The sequence below is a fragment of the Zosterops lateralis genome (genome assembly GCF_965231275.1).
Source record: "Zosterops lateralis genome assembly, chromosome: 6".
Taxonomy (NCBI): domain Eukaryota; kingdom Metazoa; phylum Chordata; class Aves; order Passeriformes; family Zosteropidae; genus Zosterops; species Zosterops lateralis.
In genome coordinates, this window is record NC_139761.1 from 57,765,866 (window position 1) to 57,784,558 (window position 18,693).

Consider the following 18,693-nt stretch of genomic DNA (forward strand, 5'->3'; position numbering starts at 1 on the left):
TTTCTCCATCCATGTTTCTCCATCCTAAAATTTTTCAGTGCAGAGCAAAATATAATTTTTTCTTTGGCAGGAGACAATTAAATGGCACATTTAACCTTTTTTTGGGGAAGGGGACTCACCTCGGGCAAGCTAAAGGGCGAATTTTGTGTTTGTGGAAAATGTATTGATATCGCACTTTTTAAAAAGAATATTTCTTTATTTTAGTAATTTCTTATCTACAAATGTTCTGTAGTTCTTCTGCACTTTAGAATGCACAGCTGGGACACTTTGTGTGCATAATCACAATAATATGTGTTAGAATATATATGGCATGCATGTGATGATCAAATCTCTTAAGAGCAGTCAAAATTCTGTTTGTTGTTACTCAGGGAAGCAGGATGTTGGTTGTGTGTGCCACTACAACAAAGATAAATGCCAGAGCTTTGCTAGCTCCCCACACAGCATTTATGGATATGAAGCAGTTTAGTCATGATATCAGGGAGCCGATACATCTGTTAAGAGAAATGCATTTTATGCACCATAAAATTAAATGTTGTGCTGCCAAGAAATACAGGAAGTGTTCCTATAGTCTGTTTGTGCAAACTAAACGTTGTAACGAGGTACCCTAAGAAGGTGGAGCTGGGAATCTGTTTTGAAATCATATTCCATTAGGAAGGCACGCTGTACTTTATGGGATAATTACAGCTGTCTTTTATGGTGCTTTATTTTCCCTACACTAAACTCTGTACCATCAACAGACTAATGCAGAAGAAAGGTATTTCAAATTTATGTTGGACTATATCATCCTAAATGAATCCAAAGTGCTAAAAAAATCCAGGCAGCATCTGTCCCCTGGTGCTCCTGAGGTGCTGTTACCAGTTTGGGAGGCAGACAAGCACTGTCTGGAGTGTTCTGCATGTGCTGGGAAAGAAAACTTTGGCCAGACACACCAAGCTTTGAGTACTGTGCTTCTTGGTAAATTCCAGCCCCTCTGATAGAATCATGAAATTGTTAAGGTTGGAAAAGACTTGCAAGATCCAACTGTTAACCCAGCACTGACCATCCCATCACTAAACCATGTCCCCAAGAGCCACATCCACATGTCCTTTAAATGACTCCAGGGATGGGGAGTGCAGCACTGCCCTGGGCAGCCTGTTGCAGTATTTGACAATTCCTTTAATGAAGAATTTTTTCCCAATATATCCAATCTAAAGGCACACTGGAGCTGGTTGTAGGGATTTCTCATCATTTCAGTTTTTTGAAGTACAGGACACTGTGCTGGAGCCTGTACAGCAGAACAGAGAGTGCACTGATGCAGAATAATTGAAGTCAGATTGGTGACCAAGGTGTCACTGCTCTGTAGAAAGCAACCAAGGATCTGTATATCATTTTCCTTTTGGTTTGCCATTCCCCAACATATTACTACCTGATTCTCTACAGAAAATACAAACAGAGACGGGGAATAAGTGGCAAAATCAAGTCAACCTTGAGCATGTTTTCTAGAGATCAGCTGAAATATTTGCATGGTGACATGTGCATGCAGAGACACAAGCCAGCAGTGCAGTCTTACACGTTGTGACAGTGATGTGCTCCTTAGAGTCTTGTAGCTCCAGCAGTTTGGAGGGTAAATTCTTAGGCACTGTGTAAATTGGTATAGATTACTAATTGACACTAGCAGAGAGGGTGGCCCCTTGGGTTTCTGAAATGCTCTTGGCTCATTCAAAGATTATGCACACAAAGATTATATTTGCTTTTCTGCTCTTACTTGTTAAATGCGTTCTTTATTAAATTATATTTCTGTAGTTAACTCTTTTCCATAGAAGTGCCTGACAGGTTCAGGCTCTTAATGCATCTTCCTCACTGGGGGGTTGTAAGGCTTAATTGTTCATAATGTATAAAAGCTCGAGATGAAAGGATTTATTTAAAAGCAACATATTATGATGATTATAAAGCTGATGGTGATGTGTGTAACACCTGCTGTCACACCAGCTTGAGCAAAAGCAGTCTCTGCCTTTAGATTGAAATTCCTCTAGAACGGTGAGAACAATATCACTTTTTTCCCCTATTGAAAAATCTGGTGTCTCTTTGAGAAGGCAAAATATTGAAGTTTGGTCTCTTTTCTAATGGATAAAACTTATTTGGCAAGATTATCTCAGGTAAATCCTGGTATTGAGATGAACATGTCTTTTGCCACTGGGAAAACTAACACAATTGCTAAAAATATACTTTTTTATTTTTTTGAGAAGAGTCTGCTATTGTGGTAATATTTTAGCTACAGAAAAGGTTTATCATTTAAAGTGCAGATAAGAATTGAGATTGTCTCCAGCTAATAGTTATTTGCATTTTCTTTTTGATCCATCAACTGCAAAAGTCAGAAGAGGTGTAGGAGTGTAAAAGTTATCCAGACCTACATGAGAGAATTCTTTATTTAGTGTGGTATGTTTTAGCACTGGGTTTGAATCTCTCTTCCTCCACCTCTCCAACCTCTCCTCACCATTTTCTTTATTATTTCTTTCCCTTACATAAACTTGATCTGAACTGAGATGGAATGCCCTGGGGCATTGCTTATGGGATCCAGGGCTTTTCATCTCCTGATTGCCTTCTTGGCAGAATCTTTAGTGAATCCAGACCTCTATCTGTTAGAGACTGCAAGGTAAGGCAGATTCTGTGAATTGAGATTAACTGTTAATTCTGTTCCTTAATGAGGAAATGTCTGTATCTAGCACAGCATCTCTCCTGATAAGGAGTGAAGGCTGGAGGGGATTGTAGAGGAGCTCTGAGATTTTCACCTACTGAAGTCCTTCCTGTTGTGTGAGCGTAGGACTCTGATCTCTGGAACTGACAATTCCTGTCCTTCTGGTGTTGGTCAATAGAATGTGATCCAGTTTTGAGAAAGGAAAACTGTTTTTTGGGGTTTTTTTGAGTGGAGTGTCTTGGCAGAATGATGAGATTTGAAAGGTGATGAAAAAGCCCATTAGAAAATGTTTTCAGAGACATTCAGAACACTGTAGCTGTTCCTTGCAGCATAATACTGAGACAATGAGAGAGAACACTTGAATTTTAGTGTGCTTGTTTAAAAAGAAATAGCTCATAATGTCTTTATAAATTATTTGTAATTTACTTACCTTTACACATGCCTGATCCAGACCTGAAAGTCCCATTGACCTTTTATTTCCCATTTTCATCTAATTCCTCCCAGTAATGTCACCTCCAGGTAGTTAAATGCTATCAATAATTCCTTGGTTTGCTATTGCATATTTCATGCAGCTATCAAAACAAGGGATTTTTTTTTTTCAGATTCAATTATGTTCACAATAAGGTACAAGCAACCTTAAAAAACAACATTGCTGAATTTGAAACTTTAGAGGCTATGATTGCACACAGTTAAACGTCCTCACTTCCAGCCGTGACTGCAAATGCTTTCCTAAAGTTTCTCCACCATTTCAAAAGATAGCGTTTCTCATATAGAGAATTACCTCAATTCAATGTTTTATTAACATTGTAGGCATTTTTGTTACAGCTTATTGAGCATCCCGGTGTTTTTCATAACATACAGTTATTTGAGGGTGCTTGGATAGATTTTTATTTAGCAATATGCAGTAAATCTCTCACACTGAGACAGAATGTTTCTCCTTGGTAACCAGGCTTGTGTTTTATTGGTGAGGATGCCTGTCAGTGCTACGGGGCAAGGCAAGAAAGGTGAATTAAAAGTGTATTCCTGTTACATTAGGGATAATCCAGCTGTTCCTCTGCTGAGTGTGTCTACAGGGTGTGCTTGTATGGATTGGAACACTCCTTGGGATGAGAGATCTGCAATGTGTATGTTGCTGGAAAATTATTTTCTATGTTGTCTGAATATTCCATATACCCTCCTGTGGCCAAGCAGACCTTGGATTGCACGTGCTGTTACTGAATTCAGGGCTTTTTCACTGAGTTCAATGAGATTTAAAGTGAGGTGTTTACAAAGTTGTGGTAATGGATCAGGCAAGAGAAAATGCTTCTGTTGTGCTTCTGGAACATGTTTCTTCTTTATCCTGAGCTTAGGATTGATTCAGCTTTACTGATTTCTAAAGAAGCTGTTACGTTTGTAAATATAAATGCTCCTATACCCATTTGTTAAGACAAATAGGGTTATAACAAGCTCATTTCTGGGATGCAAAGAAAAACTGCAGTGGTCCCATGTGTCACGTTGTCTCTCCAAGTAAATTTCAGTTCAGTTTTGCAGCTTAAACTGTTGGCTTGAATTTTGAAAGATGATGTTGGGTTGGTGTGTGGAAGAAGCATTCTGCCCTATTTTGTCATGCTTATTATTAGGTTACTAGAGAGACAGCTGCAGTTGGCTTAAAATGGTGCACTGAAAATATTGAAGAGTCTAGCCTTGAGGAAGCAGAGCAGTAAAATGGCAACAGGAATATTCATTTAGCACAGAGTTATCTGGGGATGTGAGAGATGCTTTCAAAAGATAATATATCACAGGACGATTTTTTATTATATTGCTTTTGTCCCTTACTGCTTCTATTGATCTTTTTCAAATATATTTTTCAAAATTGTCACGTATCTGTCTTCAGAGCCATAAAATAAGGTTGACATCAATAAGGATTTTGTAGATGTCATTTTACCAAGAGAGCAGAAGGGATAGATTCTGTCTATTCAAAATGCTTTCTGAATTAATTTAATTAAATACAGCTTGTTTGTTCATTAGAGAAGATTTTAGGTGAAAATGTATTAATCAGGGTGGGTAACTTATACATTCAAAAGTAAGCTCCATTAATGGGGTAGTACAAAGGAAATTATTAGTATTTATCACTGTGATTCATTGTACTCATTTTCAGGAATTTAGGTTTCATTTTTCAAAATAATTCAGCATTTCCAGCCAAAGAGCACTTGAGCCCCCAGTGAAAGCACCCAGATGAATGGCCTGCTGCTTGCCTACAAATGGCCATGTCTTGATTACATATCAGTCAAGCAAAACACCCAGCAACAAGAGAATTTAGCATCATATAACAGCAACCAAGGGGCTCAGAGTTCAGAGCCTTCTCAGAGATATGCTCAGCCTTCCAAATTCACCTAAATCTTCATTTTGCAAGCGCTGTGTGGCAGAGTGCTGGGAACTTGGAAGGATTCACTGCTACATCAGCTGAAACAGCCGACTGACAAACTCTAAAATACTAGAGTTTCTAGTATTTTCAGTGGTATTTTTTGTATTTCAGTAATAGATTCTTATTTATTTCAGTGGCTTTGCCACTTTGATATACATTATGTAGGATGTAAATGTATACATAGACACACAAACACAGAGTGTGTGTGTGCCTATTGTTTTTGACATAATTTCTTCCTGATGTATTTGTTTTTCTTCATCATCCTGCTACGGACTATGCTGTTTTGCCTTTTCTTCTGTCTTTCACTCTGTGTTGCTTGCCAAATTTGAAGGAATTCCTTCATGCTTTTCTGAGTACTTTGAAAAACTCTCATCTCCTAACTTAAATTCTGGGTTCATTGATCTTCATTCAGATTTAGCTCTCATACACTTACACATTTTGCACTGCCAGGATTTGGGATTTTGACTACACTAGGCAGCAGTTATGCTAATTACATTTGCAAAGTATCTTCTGTATGTGAAATTTCTAGAAAATAATTCAGGAGTAATAGCTTTACAATCAGCTGATTGAAAACCTGAAATTCATAGGCTCTTCCCAAACTGAATGACCCTCCTACATACCACACATAAAATCCATAAAGCATAAATTGTGAGAGCTGCCCAGCTGAGGGTTTGTCTTCCACTCTCAGATGTGTTTGCATCCTGACTGCCACTCTGACCCACATTCCCCTGTGGGGTTTTTATCTTCGTTTCTTCTGTCAGAGCCAGGATTAAATGCTTGTGCGATGTGGTTCGTGTTCAGACTCAGTGTTTATTAATTCTTATCTACATTACAGTATCACAAGCTGTGAGTTCTAGCTAACAAGGTAGAAAATGGCTCTGTGTCTATCTCTTGCCAAGGTCTTTTAAGAACAAACTGTCCAATTATGAATTGACACCTCAATTATTTTTACTTTTAACCCAATAACCAACCACCCATGGCCCTCAATGGGGACATTTCTATCCAATTACAAAACACCACCCAGACCATGAAGGAGAAGGTGAAAAAGAAGGACTGGCCTCTGCCCTAAAAGCTCCATCTTGCTTTATATGTATATTACTATATTCTAAACCCTTAAACTCTGAGTTTTGCACCCTGTGATATCACACACTTCTATTCAAACTCCACACCCACAATCCCAGTGCTGTCACTCAATTCTGGAAGCCTTTCCTAAGGCCACAGGTGAAATGCAGTGTTTGCTTGGGGGTCAGTGCCTGTGAGCACAGAAAGCCTGAAATTCTCAGTGCCCAGGGCTCCAACACTCTCCTTCTTGCTTCAGCATATGTTGGAAGAAAATTTTCCAGGACCGTTCTTTTCCCAAAGTTCATTCCTGCCGGATTTGTCCTTCTCTGACTCCAGCCAGCTGTGAAAGGGCTCCAGTGGCATTTGACAGACAGTGTGTGTGAAATAAGTCCCACCCTGTGTCCAGTGGATGTAGTTCACTGGACCAAAAAGAGTTTTGTACTTTTATAGATGATAGTGTCACACTTGAGCACAGAGAAAAAGAGCAGAGCCTCTGCTGCTCCCTTATTTCAGTTTTCTGCTTTCTCCTCACTCTCTCATCTGTCCTCTAAACCCACCTGAGCAACTGGTGTCATCTGGTTATTCTGGAATTTGGCTTGCACAGCTGGATTGTTACCAACTGCACCCCTGTGTGTACTTGTCTGAGTAAATCCAATCAGCTAATGAAATTGTGGTCCTTCCATCAATTGATTGTTAAATTCTTTCTATAATTACACTAGCCCATCTCTCTTCCAATGCTGCATATTTTTGTTTACCCAGGCAGTCCATGCCTGGCTCCTTCCTCAATGTCCATTTTTTTCACTTCACAGGCATTTAGTATATCAAAAAAGAATATATATGATTTATTCAGGAGGGTGACCTTTGTGTCTCTTCAGAGTCAAGTAACATGCCTTTAAATTTGGAGGGTAATAATTTGGTTTTATTTATTTTCTTTTGCTGAAACAATTTTATATATTCAAGTGTGAATGTTTCATAATACTTACTGGATTACATTTGAAAGTCAGAGGCATTTGCTCTACTTGAGGGTTCCATGCTCCAGTATCTTTGCTTTCCTGTGGTAGCCCAGTGAGCAGTGTGCTGTGCTGCTCTCCAAAAACCAGAATAATGCAGCTTTTTGCATGTCCAGGAGCTTTTAGGATGCTTTCGTGCTGCTCTTTGTGGAGCTCTGCAGTGAGACTCACCCGCCCCTCCAACATCATCCCAGAAATGACCTATCAGCAGACCTTTATTTTTGGCTCTTTCTGTTCTCTACAGATGCATCATCAAAGAGGATGTGCGTCCGAAATAAAATTCCTCCTCTGCAGAGAAATTATGTCTATTTAGGAAAGGTCTTTATATAATAAAGGCTTTTATTTTGGAGGAAGAAATCTTTTGGCATTAGAGAGATCTGTTGACTTTGGCAGGAGCATCCTGAAATCAGTAGATTGTTTCTTTTACATACAGAATACTGAATAAGCCTCTAAACAATAGATGTTTACTTGTATAGACTTTACCGCTAATGGCATCTTCACTTAATTTTCCTGACAAAACCTCTATGGTAAATTCAGTAACCCCTCTCCTTTTTAGCAAAGTTGCCAGCCTGCAAATCACTTCAGAGACAGGATCTATGGGAATAAATTAGCAATATTTGATCCAGCCATGATTCGCCTTTCATGTGTTAACTTTGTGTAGGAGGGAGTCTGCAATCAACATTTATAACTGCTGGCTCTGTGGTAATTCCATCACCCTCAAATCCACTTCTGATTTGAGGGGTCCAAACCACAGTGGAAATCTCTATCCCAGAGTCCATATGAAATGTCACAAAGCCCCAAAGCAAGCAGCTTCAGGAGGGCGTGGGTACTCCAGCTGAATTCCTGTTCAGCTGCTCTTTGTTGGGTCCTCTCATCCGTAAGGCAGAAGGGATGTAAGGATTTTATTTAATTTCTTCTGCTAATGCTGTAAAGGAAAAAAACCTCATTATTAGAAATAAATTAATTTCAAGAAAATATCTGAAAAGGCTGCAGCCAGAGGGCAGGACTTTTAGAAAAAAAGAGTTTAAATAAATCAAGTTTGGTAAAATTGCTAGCAACTGAAACTGTGAATTGAAACATACTGAAACCTATTATTAGAGGTATTGAGGATTTTTATTATTCAGAGTGCTGCTCTCAGTGCTGCATATAGTACAGTGAGCTCTTTTTTAGCAGTTAAGGACAGCAGCCTTTAGTCTGATTTTTAAACTGTATTCTGAGATCCGTGGGCTTGGTGTTCTCTTCCCTGCAAGGCTCAGAAATGCAGGAATGAGAAGGTTTGTACAAGAACCATCTGGGAAACAGCAGGATGGTGCTGGCACTCCTCCTTGGGGTTTTCTCCTCTTGCATGAGAATGTAAGAATAAACCACATCCCATAAATCCACCAAAGCCTGAGTGACAAAGACAAGCACAGTCAGTCTGTGTGGCAGAGCAACTTCCAGCATCTACAAAAATTGAAGAGGAGAGCTGTATCCTTTCCTCCTGCAGCCGTTGCTCAGCTTCATCCTCCAACATCTGCACAACAAGCTGGTGCCTGGGCAAGTTCTAAGATGGGAGATACAAAGGATAGTAACATTTTGAATTACTTGACAAGTAGGTGCGAGCACGTTTGAATATGGATATAGGAGGTGTAGTTGTAGGAAGGGATAGAAAGATGGAGTTTTGGCCCATGACAGGCATCCCAGCCTTTGTCCCAGATGTGAATGGCACATCTGGCTGTGCCTGTGGATGTCAGTCTGAGTAACACATCAGTTCTAAGGGGAGCCTTTTTTATGTAGGAATAAGGTAAAAAGCCAGCCTGTCACTTCTTCTAAGGGCAGCTAAAAGCAATCTGTAAGGTCCCATATGAAGCTGTTTTGAGAATGAGAAGTTCCTTCAACACAACGATCTACTCTGAGGATGAAAAATATGTTTACCTGTAATAACAAGGGATCTCTCCCATGAGAATCAGTAAAGAAAACACGTAAACAATCTGAGACTAGATGGATTTGATGGACGAGTAAAATACCTTTTACTAACCAACAAAATAATTACAAAAAAGCTATTAACCAATTAGAAGTTAGCCTTGAGGTTTGTAAAAACTGTATAAAAGACAGCATGGGGCCATAATAAAGAAAAACCGTCTGAACTTTCATGGTGCCACTCTGCACCTTGTGACTATCCCAACAACCCTTTCACATCACCTGCCCTGTCACAGCATCTTTCCCTGCTAGAAATCTATTTAAGAGCATGGAAGAGAACTCCCCCTCACTCTGCTGACCCCCTAACAGGATTTATTGTGAGCAGCAGATATTTCACTTTCAGTGATATTTCAGCAAATATTTCAGTGCCCATTCTGGGGACACAGAAAGTGCAGGAGAGCTCTAACTGAAGCCTCCTCACCTACCTATCCCTATCTAATCTATCCCTATCCCCAGTAATGACTTTCAGTAGACATGCATGATTGTTAGAGACAATAAACATCATCTTTTCTTCCCCTTCATGAATTCTTTTCAAGAGCTCCATGTGATTCTGTCCCAGTTTAATATGGGATATGTCAAGAATGAACTATTCACTTTTTTACCAATATATATATATTTTAATTACTTTCCCTTTATATCTGCTGTGCCACAACTTCTGCTTCTTTTGATGTCGTGCTGAAATGTATTACTACTTCACAAAAATCTCTGTTTACTCACAATTTCAATCCAGAAAGCATGTAGATGTAGGATTTAACTTGCACCTTCTCTGATAATGCTGAGACTGGAGGTGAGTAAACATTCTTTGCAGAGCTCTGGAAGGAATTTTTTGAGTCTCATCATGGTTTTTGTGTACTTTGAGTTATATTTCTTACCAGTACGTTCAGCTTTTTGCACAGTTATATTTTCTTACAAATATATATATGCAAAAACTCCCCCAAAACTACTCCTAAATCATATTTCTCTTCTTCTCATTCAGAAATGGGCTGATTTCAAACTAGATCTATTTTAGAAGATTCCCATATGGAGCGTGTGCATTGATGGGGAGGAAGTGTGACTGTGCTGTGTCCACACCACTGCCTTGCTCCAGGGGCAAGGATAATTATAATATTCTGCTGTGGTCTTGTCTAAAACACTTTAGCATTCTTCTCCTCCATAAAACAGTTTGGCATGCTATGAATTATATATTTACAGTGAGGCAGACGTGTCTATCACTTCAGTCACGAGATACAATGATGTGCTTTTTTTGCCTCTAAGTGGTTAACAATTGCAAGAGGTTCTTTTTAATGCCTAGAACTCTATTCACTTTGTTTTTTCTTTTTAGTGTGGTGGAAAATAAATCTTAAACATTTCTTCTGTTATCTAGCACTCAAAGCCTTTTTCATAGCATTTGTAACATCTCTGCCAACACTCCATCTGTGATTTTAGCTTGCAGGAAACACTTTGCAAATCTGTTATTAGCTTAGATGCAGAGAGCTGCTGTTTAAATATTAATTGTAACTTCTCTCATAAGTGCAGTCAAACCCACTCAGTCACTTGTGAAGTTCAATAAATGTGGAGGGGGAGGGAGTGTGTCAGGGGTAGGGTCTGCTCTGAGCTCTGCGAGGGTTACCAGAGCAGAGAAGTGTCCTGATTCCTCTCCTCATCCTCACTCTATTTAATTTCTTAATTCCACAAAACATACTTCATCCTTTACAAGAAAAGTTTAAAAAGCCAAATATTATGTGTTTGCAGACATTCCAGTGAAGTATTTGGTAGAGGTGGGGAACAGAGTCTTTTGACACCACCCAACCTGCCTGTTTGCTGTGGATTAGCAGAGCATTTTAATTGTCACATGCATATTCAATATAATGGAAAGATGATCAGCCCCATTAAAACCATATGATGTATTTTCTCCTCTTCTTCCAGATGGTTACTAATCTTTTTATTGGTGAGCTGGTTTGCCTACGGTGTAATCTGAGATATTTTGTTTCCCTCTTGTCATTTTAGTGAAGTTTTTCTCTTTGTGTTTGCAGGTGGACTGAATTTTAATCTGCTAAATTCTGTTCGTTGCTTAGAATTTAGATGCTCTTCTTATTATCCTAGAAATATACATTTTAAAAAATTAAACATTACCCATATATTCCTTTTATCTTGCAGCATTCTGTGAAGAAGGGTGCAGATATGGTGGAACTTGTGTAGCTCCTAACAAATGTCTCTGCCCTTCTGGATTCACTGGAAGTCATTGTGAGAAAGGTAAAAGCTTTACTTGAAAAACACCTTCTTTGGTCATGATATGTGGAAGAAGTAATTCCTTTCCATTCTTTCATTCTGCTTGATGTTTTTCTTTCCAGTGAAGACATGACTGTCCCATTTCTGCCTTTTTTGCGCTGAAACAGTTTGTCTTGTCTGAAACTTTCCATGCTGAATTTTGTCAGGGATGTATCTGCCTTTGCTTCCAGCATGCACTTCTAGTTAATTAGAAGGGACATCAAATGAAAAATATTTGCTTCACCAGTTTCCTGTGGTGCAAGCTCAAGGTTTCCTTCTGCTTTTACTAAATTTGTTGTGCACATTAGACCAGAATTTAGACGATTGCTTTTCACTTCAAGCTATTGAATTATTAATATTTGATTTGTTTCTAAGTCACAGTTTTATGGAATCACAGCCTATTCAAAGATATCTCACTAGTCATGATTAGATTCTGCCTGTTCCCTGATTTTTCTTGTTCAAAATCTGCTTCTGACAGCCTCACTGTTCCACCTTTCAGTTCATTTCACAAAGAGCTGGTTCCTTGTTTACCTTAAATGAGAAGAAAGGGATCTCATCAAATTCCATACAGGACTCTTACTCTGTCCTTTATTTAGCAGATTTGGGGGTTATATTTTCATTTGTATTTATTGAGCTTATTTATTCCTTAACTAACTCAGTGATGGGAGGTTTTTTGCACTCTGTTTTGCATGTCTGTTAATAACTGTTTACACATGTATTTATTTTTTGGGTATGAAGTGGATTGTTAATGCAGGTTGTATGCTGTAGTATGAATGAGATTGTAATTGGTGAATTGTTTTATGAAGAAAAACATGAAAGCAGAGAAATAACTGTTGCAGTTAAATAATGTTACACTCCATACAGGACTCTTATGATGTCCCTTTATTTAGCTGATTTGGAGGTTTTATTTTCATTTGTATTTATTGAGGTTATCCGTTACTTAACTAACTCAGTGATGGGAGGTTTTTTGCACTGCGTGTCTGTTAACAACTGTTTACACATGTATTTATTTTTTGTGTATGAAGTGGATTGTTAATGCAAGTTGTGTGCTGTAAAATGGATGAGATTGTAATTGGTGAATTGTTTTAGGAAGAAAAAAAATGAAAACAGAGAAATAACTGTAACAGTCAAGTTAGTGGAACCACTTGTAACCCAGAGATTGTGCAGTAATTTGTGTGCTTATTAAAGTCACTTAAGCCCAGTTGTCAATAAATCTGCTTTAAGGAGCTTCTCTGTGGATGTAGTCAAATCAGTGTATGCTAAAAGCCCGTAGTTTCTAGTTGTCAGCATTGTTTGTGATTGTTTAAGAATGAACTAGGACATTCATATTTTCATCCCATCTAGAATAAATCTGAGTATTTAATTTTTTTTTGCCTATAGCCTTGTTTTAAATAGAAAAAAACCCCTCCCAAGTCTCCTGCCATTCAGTAAGAAGTGCTGGCAATGTCATGGGGTAGGGATGCAAAAGGCATTCCCACCTGGAGTGGCTCCCCAGCTGCTGATCCTTCCTGCTGCTTGCCCATGTATCATTTCCTTGCCTAAAACATCTGTTGCTCAGAGACATCAGAGGGATGCAGGGCACTGGGGATGTGTTCTGTGCCCGTGACAACATGGTCCTGCCACCTCCTACCCAGGACTTCGGGCCAGATTTCAGCTCCTCTGCCTGTGTGATTCTTTCCCCCAAAGATCCCAGAACATTCTTTTTTCTTATAGCTGTAAAGGGACTTCCATCTCTAGAGCACGGATTCTCTCGACTTGTTGAAGTGATGGTTTAAAATTGATAAATGGAGGACATAACCATTTTTGACTCCTGTGTTTTTCATGGCTTTTGTATTGTTTTGATCTGCAATATGAGTTAGCACACCAACATAAGGAAGCGTGGCAGGTATGGTACTCTCGTTATATCAAGGAATTTAGAGGTAGATGTCAGAAGGAGATAGCTTCTGTGAATAAAATCTATACAACTTGGACCAGAAGGCAGTTTATTTTTTGCTTTGAAGATGTATAGAGTTTACCAGCACGCCACAAATCAAGGTAATGATGCTAACTTTGAGAAATCTGACATACAGGCTGGTTTGAGAATGAACAGGGCTTTGAGTGTGAGAATTTGTCACGTTTTAGTGGTGTTGGGGGGGTTGAAAGCTTGAGCAGATAAATCTTATGTCATATGCATATTTCAGTGGCTGAGTGCACATCAGATCTGTGAGGACAGCTTCAGCCTGCTGAAGGTGCATGTCCTGGCCAAGCTAAATGCTCAGAGTAGAGGGATGATGAACCACCTTTGAAGCAGAGTTCCTTTTGCTTCACTGATTACCCCTAAAAGACTTTCAGGAAGTGCTTTCAGGAACAGGAGGTATTGCAGTAAAGGCTTTCCTCATCATCTAACTGCAGTTTGCTGCAGTTTTTAAAGGACACCTAAATATTCCAACCCCACATTTGCTTGTTCTCCTGTTGTCTTCAACATTAGAAATAAACTCTTTGTTTTATTTAGTATTTGCTACCACTCCCTCAATCACTGTGGCACAGACCTGAGACAACGAAATTGTGGGGCAACTCCTCAAATCAAAGCCTGAATGTTCTTGGCAAAACCTTGTCTGGTGGAAGCTCGTGGTGAAATGAGGCGTATCAGGAGTAAAGTGATGTGTTTTGGTAATGTATTCAATTTGCCACAGTGCATTTGAAAACGTCCTTCAAACTGACAACACAGCAACTTCTTATACATTATTTGTGAGCTGAAAGAGCTCGTCACCAGCTAAAAACAGTGTGACCCAAATTGGCTTCAATGCCATGCAAAGGGGAAAATGAGCCAGTAATTAGAAATGCTGTTGAAAAGCAGGTGCGTTTACTTCTGACTATGAATCATATGTTACTCACAGTTTCTGACTGCCTGGTTGGAATTATGGTATTAAGTTAATTAAAAATTCAGAGATATTAGAGAAGGGTAGGATTTATACTGGTAATTTACTCAGGTGAAATTAAAATACACATTTTAAGGCTTATGTACAGATACATAATTCAACGTGCTGCTAAGAAGAATTACCTCTTGCCATTCGCTTTGGTTGACATGAGAAATCATCATAACAGTTGTGGGGCTATCTTTCCTTTTTGAAGGTGAACTGCAAACTGATATTCACAGATCCTGTCAAGCAGTTCCTTTCTCCATCCATTCTTTATAATGCTGTTTATTTAAGTATGTGTTGGATGCTTCTAACTGGGATTTTTGTAATATTTAGGATCTGAATTTTTTCTTCAAATCCCTTTCTTTTTTTGTTTGTTTGTTTATTTTGTGTTTTTTCTGGCCAGGGCTGAAATCTGTGATCTCTGTGATCACTACCATTTGATTGTATTTAACACAGCTGTGATACTTGTGTTGGAAACCTTTGCTGCTGGGATTTTTTAGTACATTGCTGTATGATCCCAGCACGATGGCTGTATGTAACTGTGTGTAACACTGTGGGCTTGAACCCAGGTGTATCCTTGGCAGGAATCCCTTTTAAAGGCTTCTGAGAGGCATTTTGGTGTGCAAAGAGGAGTACAAATACAGTACTCTGGGAGAATTGCTGGCAGCATGAACTCAAGTGCCCCAATTTTCCATCCATCTCATCTTTTTTGCAACCTTTAAAACAGAAAAACTCTAGATCATTCACTGAGCTGCTTTTTTTTTTTTTTTTTCTATCTGTGGGTGATCTGCAGGTCAGTGGAGTTTCAATGCTGATTTTGGGGACAGGTTCACAGTTATTCTGTGTTTGTGGAGTGTTAGTCACTGCTGCTGCTGATGAAGTGGTGAGGATGAGATGAACAGGACAACCTGTGGTATCAAAGGTAGGAGTAAACAGATGGTTGAATGCCTGAAAGTGTAGGCATTCCTGGAACACCTGCCTGTGCTGGAGTCCTGTGCGTGGGTCTAAGAAATACATCTGAACACTCTGGGCTCTGACCCCTGGTGGGAGTTATTTACACTCTCTGTCTGTACAAAATTACAATTTTGGGTGATGAGCAAGAAGCAGCAGAAGGGTTTGAAGCAGTGGGTCCCCAACCAGGGGCGTGGAAAGGAAAGTGCAGTATATTCCCAGGGGCTGCAGAGGGGCTTTTGGCAATGGGAGAGCACTGCCTCCAAAGGAGGTTTAGCACAAGTGCACCACAGCTTTTCTGCCCTCTCTTGTGACAGTTGCTGTCTGAAGTGCTGCACAAGAAATGGGGAATATGTTCCTGGTGGATTAGAAGGGCTTTGCATGCACTGCAGCTCATGGAGGTAGATATTCGTGTGATAGCACACAGAAAATGTGTATTCAGTCTTTGTGAAGCACTGGAAAATGTGCTGTCACATCACACAGAATGATAGAGAGATGTCAAAGAGTTACCTGCTGGTTATAAACAGAAGCAAGGATACGATATGGCAAGATGTGATAATTACTAGGGTTATTTTTTCATAATGTTTTGGGCTGGGCCTGCAAAGAGTTGTCTAATATTGGGTTTAGAGGTAATTTTTCATGATGTACCATGGCTGAGAAATGTGCTTTGAATTCCATTAATTACATTGCAACTGAGCAAGTTGCAATATAATTATAAATCAAGGCTTGCAGTGTTGCAGGAGTTATATATGGATTCTTCAGCACCTCACTGATTTCACAGGTGTGTGGTGAAATGTTGCTGTGCTTATATCTGCAGTGTGTGATGTCACATCCTGGGAATGAGGAGGTCTTTATGTTCTCATCTCTTAAATTGCTTCTTCTGGAATATATTGTCTTCTGCAGTCCTTGGAGTAAAACCTCCTGTAGTCTCTATTCCTGTGGACCCTACGGTTAGGAAAAAACATAAGAACTGTATTTATATGTGCCGTTTCTTTGATTCTTAAGCTGGATTAATCTTTGGGTGTGTATCTATCAAAGACATTCAGTCAAGGAGCCTTGTTGAAAAAAAAAAAAAAAGCAAATAAAAACCAAAGCAAAGCAGAGAAGGAGATTTTTCCAGGAGTACAGTAAGCTAAATGTCAAAACTCCCTGCCTTTCTCTATCTCTGATCTTTTGTGAAAATAAGAAGTGAAGTTTATTTTGGGAAACAAACCAGCTGTGCAGCTGTGGGCACAAGGCTTTGCACGACATTCTTTCTAAAGCCTCTAATTTCAAGGTGAGGCTGGAGTGAGACAAGAGGAGTGAAGCAAGTGGTGCTTAGCTCGTGACAGAGAGCAGTGGCTGTGGTTGATATGTCACTCCTGAGGGTGTGACAGACCCAGGGAAGGCAGATGTTCCAGGTGGCTGAGGTTGTCCTGCTCCATTTGCTGCCAAGCTGTTTGCAGCACTTGCCCCAGCAGTGCTTATTGAGCAGTGGCAGGGGTGATATCTTAATGTGATGGAAAAAACAAAGCTGTCATTTGTAAAGGTACCAGGGAATAGATCAAAGAATATTTACTAGGAAAATCTGAGTGAGGCCATCTCTAAGGATCAAGGGGACAGCTGTCTGCAGATCAACAAGTAACTGTCAGTGGAAGAGAAAGTTGTTTTATCTCAGTGTCAGTCTCCCAGACCAAGAGCACTGTTCACCACTCCGCTGACCCTCACATCAGGAGATGTGATATATACATATATATATATATGTATATATATATATGTGGAATAGTTTGATTTTAAAAGCCGGGAAAAAAACACTAAACATACACTAGGTTTGGGGGGTGGTGGTTTGTTGGGGTTTTAATGTACTGTTTTTACCTTCCTGTGCAGTTTATTTGTTACGTGCTGGTCTTTGCGTCTGTGTATTTTTGTTTCTAATTAAAGGAATACCCTCTCTATTAATCTTTTGTGTTACCTGAGATGATACCTCGACAAGTAAAAAGTTGTTATAACCTTCTAGTGTTCTATTATTTTTATGGCTTTGTATTTTGGGTTTGTGTGGCAAAGTTTTGGTAGGGGAGAGAGAGCAGAGAGGCTTCTCTGAAGAAGCTGCCAGAAGCTTTTGCCTGTCCAAGACAGACCCACCACTGACCAGGGCCAAGCCCATCAGGGGCACTGGTGTTGTCTCGGGGACAATGGATTTCAGAAAGGCAGAATGTTCCTGAAGAGCAGCAATTGCAGCTGGGGAGAGGAGTGGGAGTGTGAGAACAGCAGCTTTACAGACACCCAGGTGAGTGAAGAAGGATGGGGCAAGTACCTTTCTGTCCTGGGTGAGGCAAGAGCATGCTGTGAGGAATCTAAACAGGCAATATAAAAATCCAAACTAGCTAAACAGGCAAAAAAAAAAAAAAAAAAAAAAAAAAAAAAAAAAGCCAGGACCTCTCTCTTCCATGGATTTAGCACCTGGAAATCACTTGGGAAGGGGAGGTTTGCTTGTTCCTGTTTTCTTTGTTCATTTTAGCTGATGCTACGTGGTGTTGGGTGTTTATTCCTCCATACCTTCTAATTGAGTGTTACAGGGGGATCATCATGTTCAGGTCAAGAGCTGTAAACTCTGAACTCTAAATATAAAAGCTCCATGTTCCTGCTGAACTTCCTGCAGCTGAGACCTTATATGGCCAAATTTGGTACAAATTGCTCAGATTGAGGCATTGGAATAGGTTCTCTGTTGGAGGCTGTGTTGCTTTAGTCCCTCCATAGAGTTCTCAGTCCCTAATTTAGCATCTGTCCACTTTATCACCAGGAGCATCTTCCACACGTTCTCTGTGCAGGCATATCTGCCTCAGGTTCCTCTTGGATTCTGAGGACTCAAGCAGTGGGATTTAAATTTGTTTCAAGTGACAGAATCACCACTGAATCCGTTTAAAGAGAACAGAGGTCTACAAAACATTCAAAATTCTGGGCAAATATTTGTATTTGGGCAAATAGAAATATTCATATGTTAATGAAATTTCTATTTTGCAGCTAAGAAGTTTCCATATATGAAGCTTTCCTTGGGATGTGAGCTGTACAGAAAAGACAGTTGCTTTAAAAAACCAACTTCATGGTGAATTAACTACAAATGACATCTCATTTTACTGTGATTAAAAAAAACCCCAGCAAGTCTGCTTTTGAGCGCAGTGCAGTAATGCTAATTTATAGCTTATTTTGCCAGGACATTGCGACCCCTTTTTTTTTTTTTTTTCTTTTTAAGCTTTTTCCTAGGCAGGTGCCTATATCAGTGGAAAACAGTAATTCTGCAGAGAAGTACCAGAATTAGGCAGTAGACCAGCTAAAAACTGAATAAAAACTACCTCGAGCTCTCCAGCTACAGGCAGTATTTAGGGAACATTACTGAGTTTAATAAGCTCTTTGCCACCTTACTTTTTCTTATTAATAGGCAGCTCTGGACTGGAAAATCAACCATGAATATTTAAATTTGCTGATAACCTAGAAATAAAACTCCAGACT

The 18,693-nt window shown here is 39.5% G+C and overlaps 1 protein-coding gene across 1 annotated transcript in view; it reads left to right on the plus strand.

The window, feature by feature from the left end:
- The window catches only part of NELL1 (neural EGFL like 1), a gene marked incomplete at its 5' end in the record, with an annotated part of 282,538 nt that overhangs the window by 204,823 nt on the left and 59,022 nt on the right, over window positions 1-18,693 (plus strand). Inside the window, one exon of the mRNA XM_083862654.1 lies at window positions 11,246-11,341. Within this exon, the coding sequence (XP_083718780.1) occupies window positions 11,246-11,341 (96 nt within the window). The remainder of the gene's footprint in view (window positions 1-11,245; window positions 11,342-18,693) is intronic.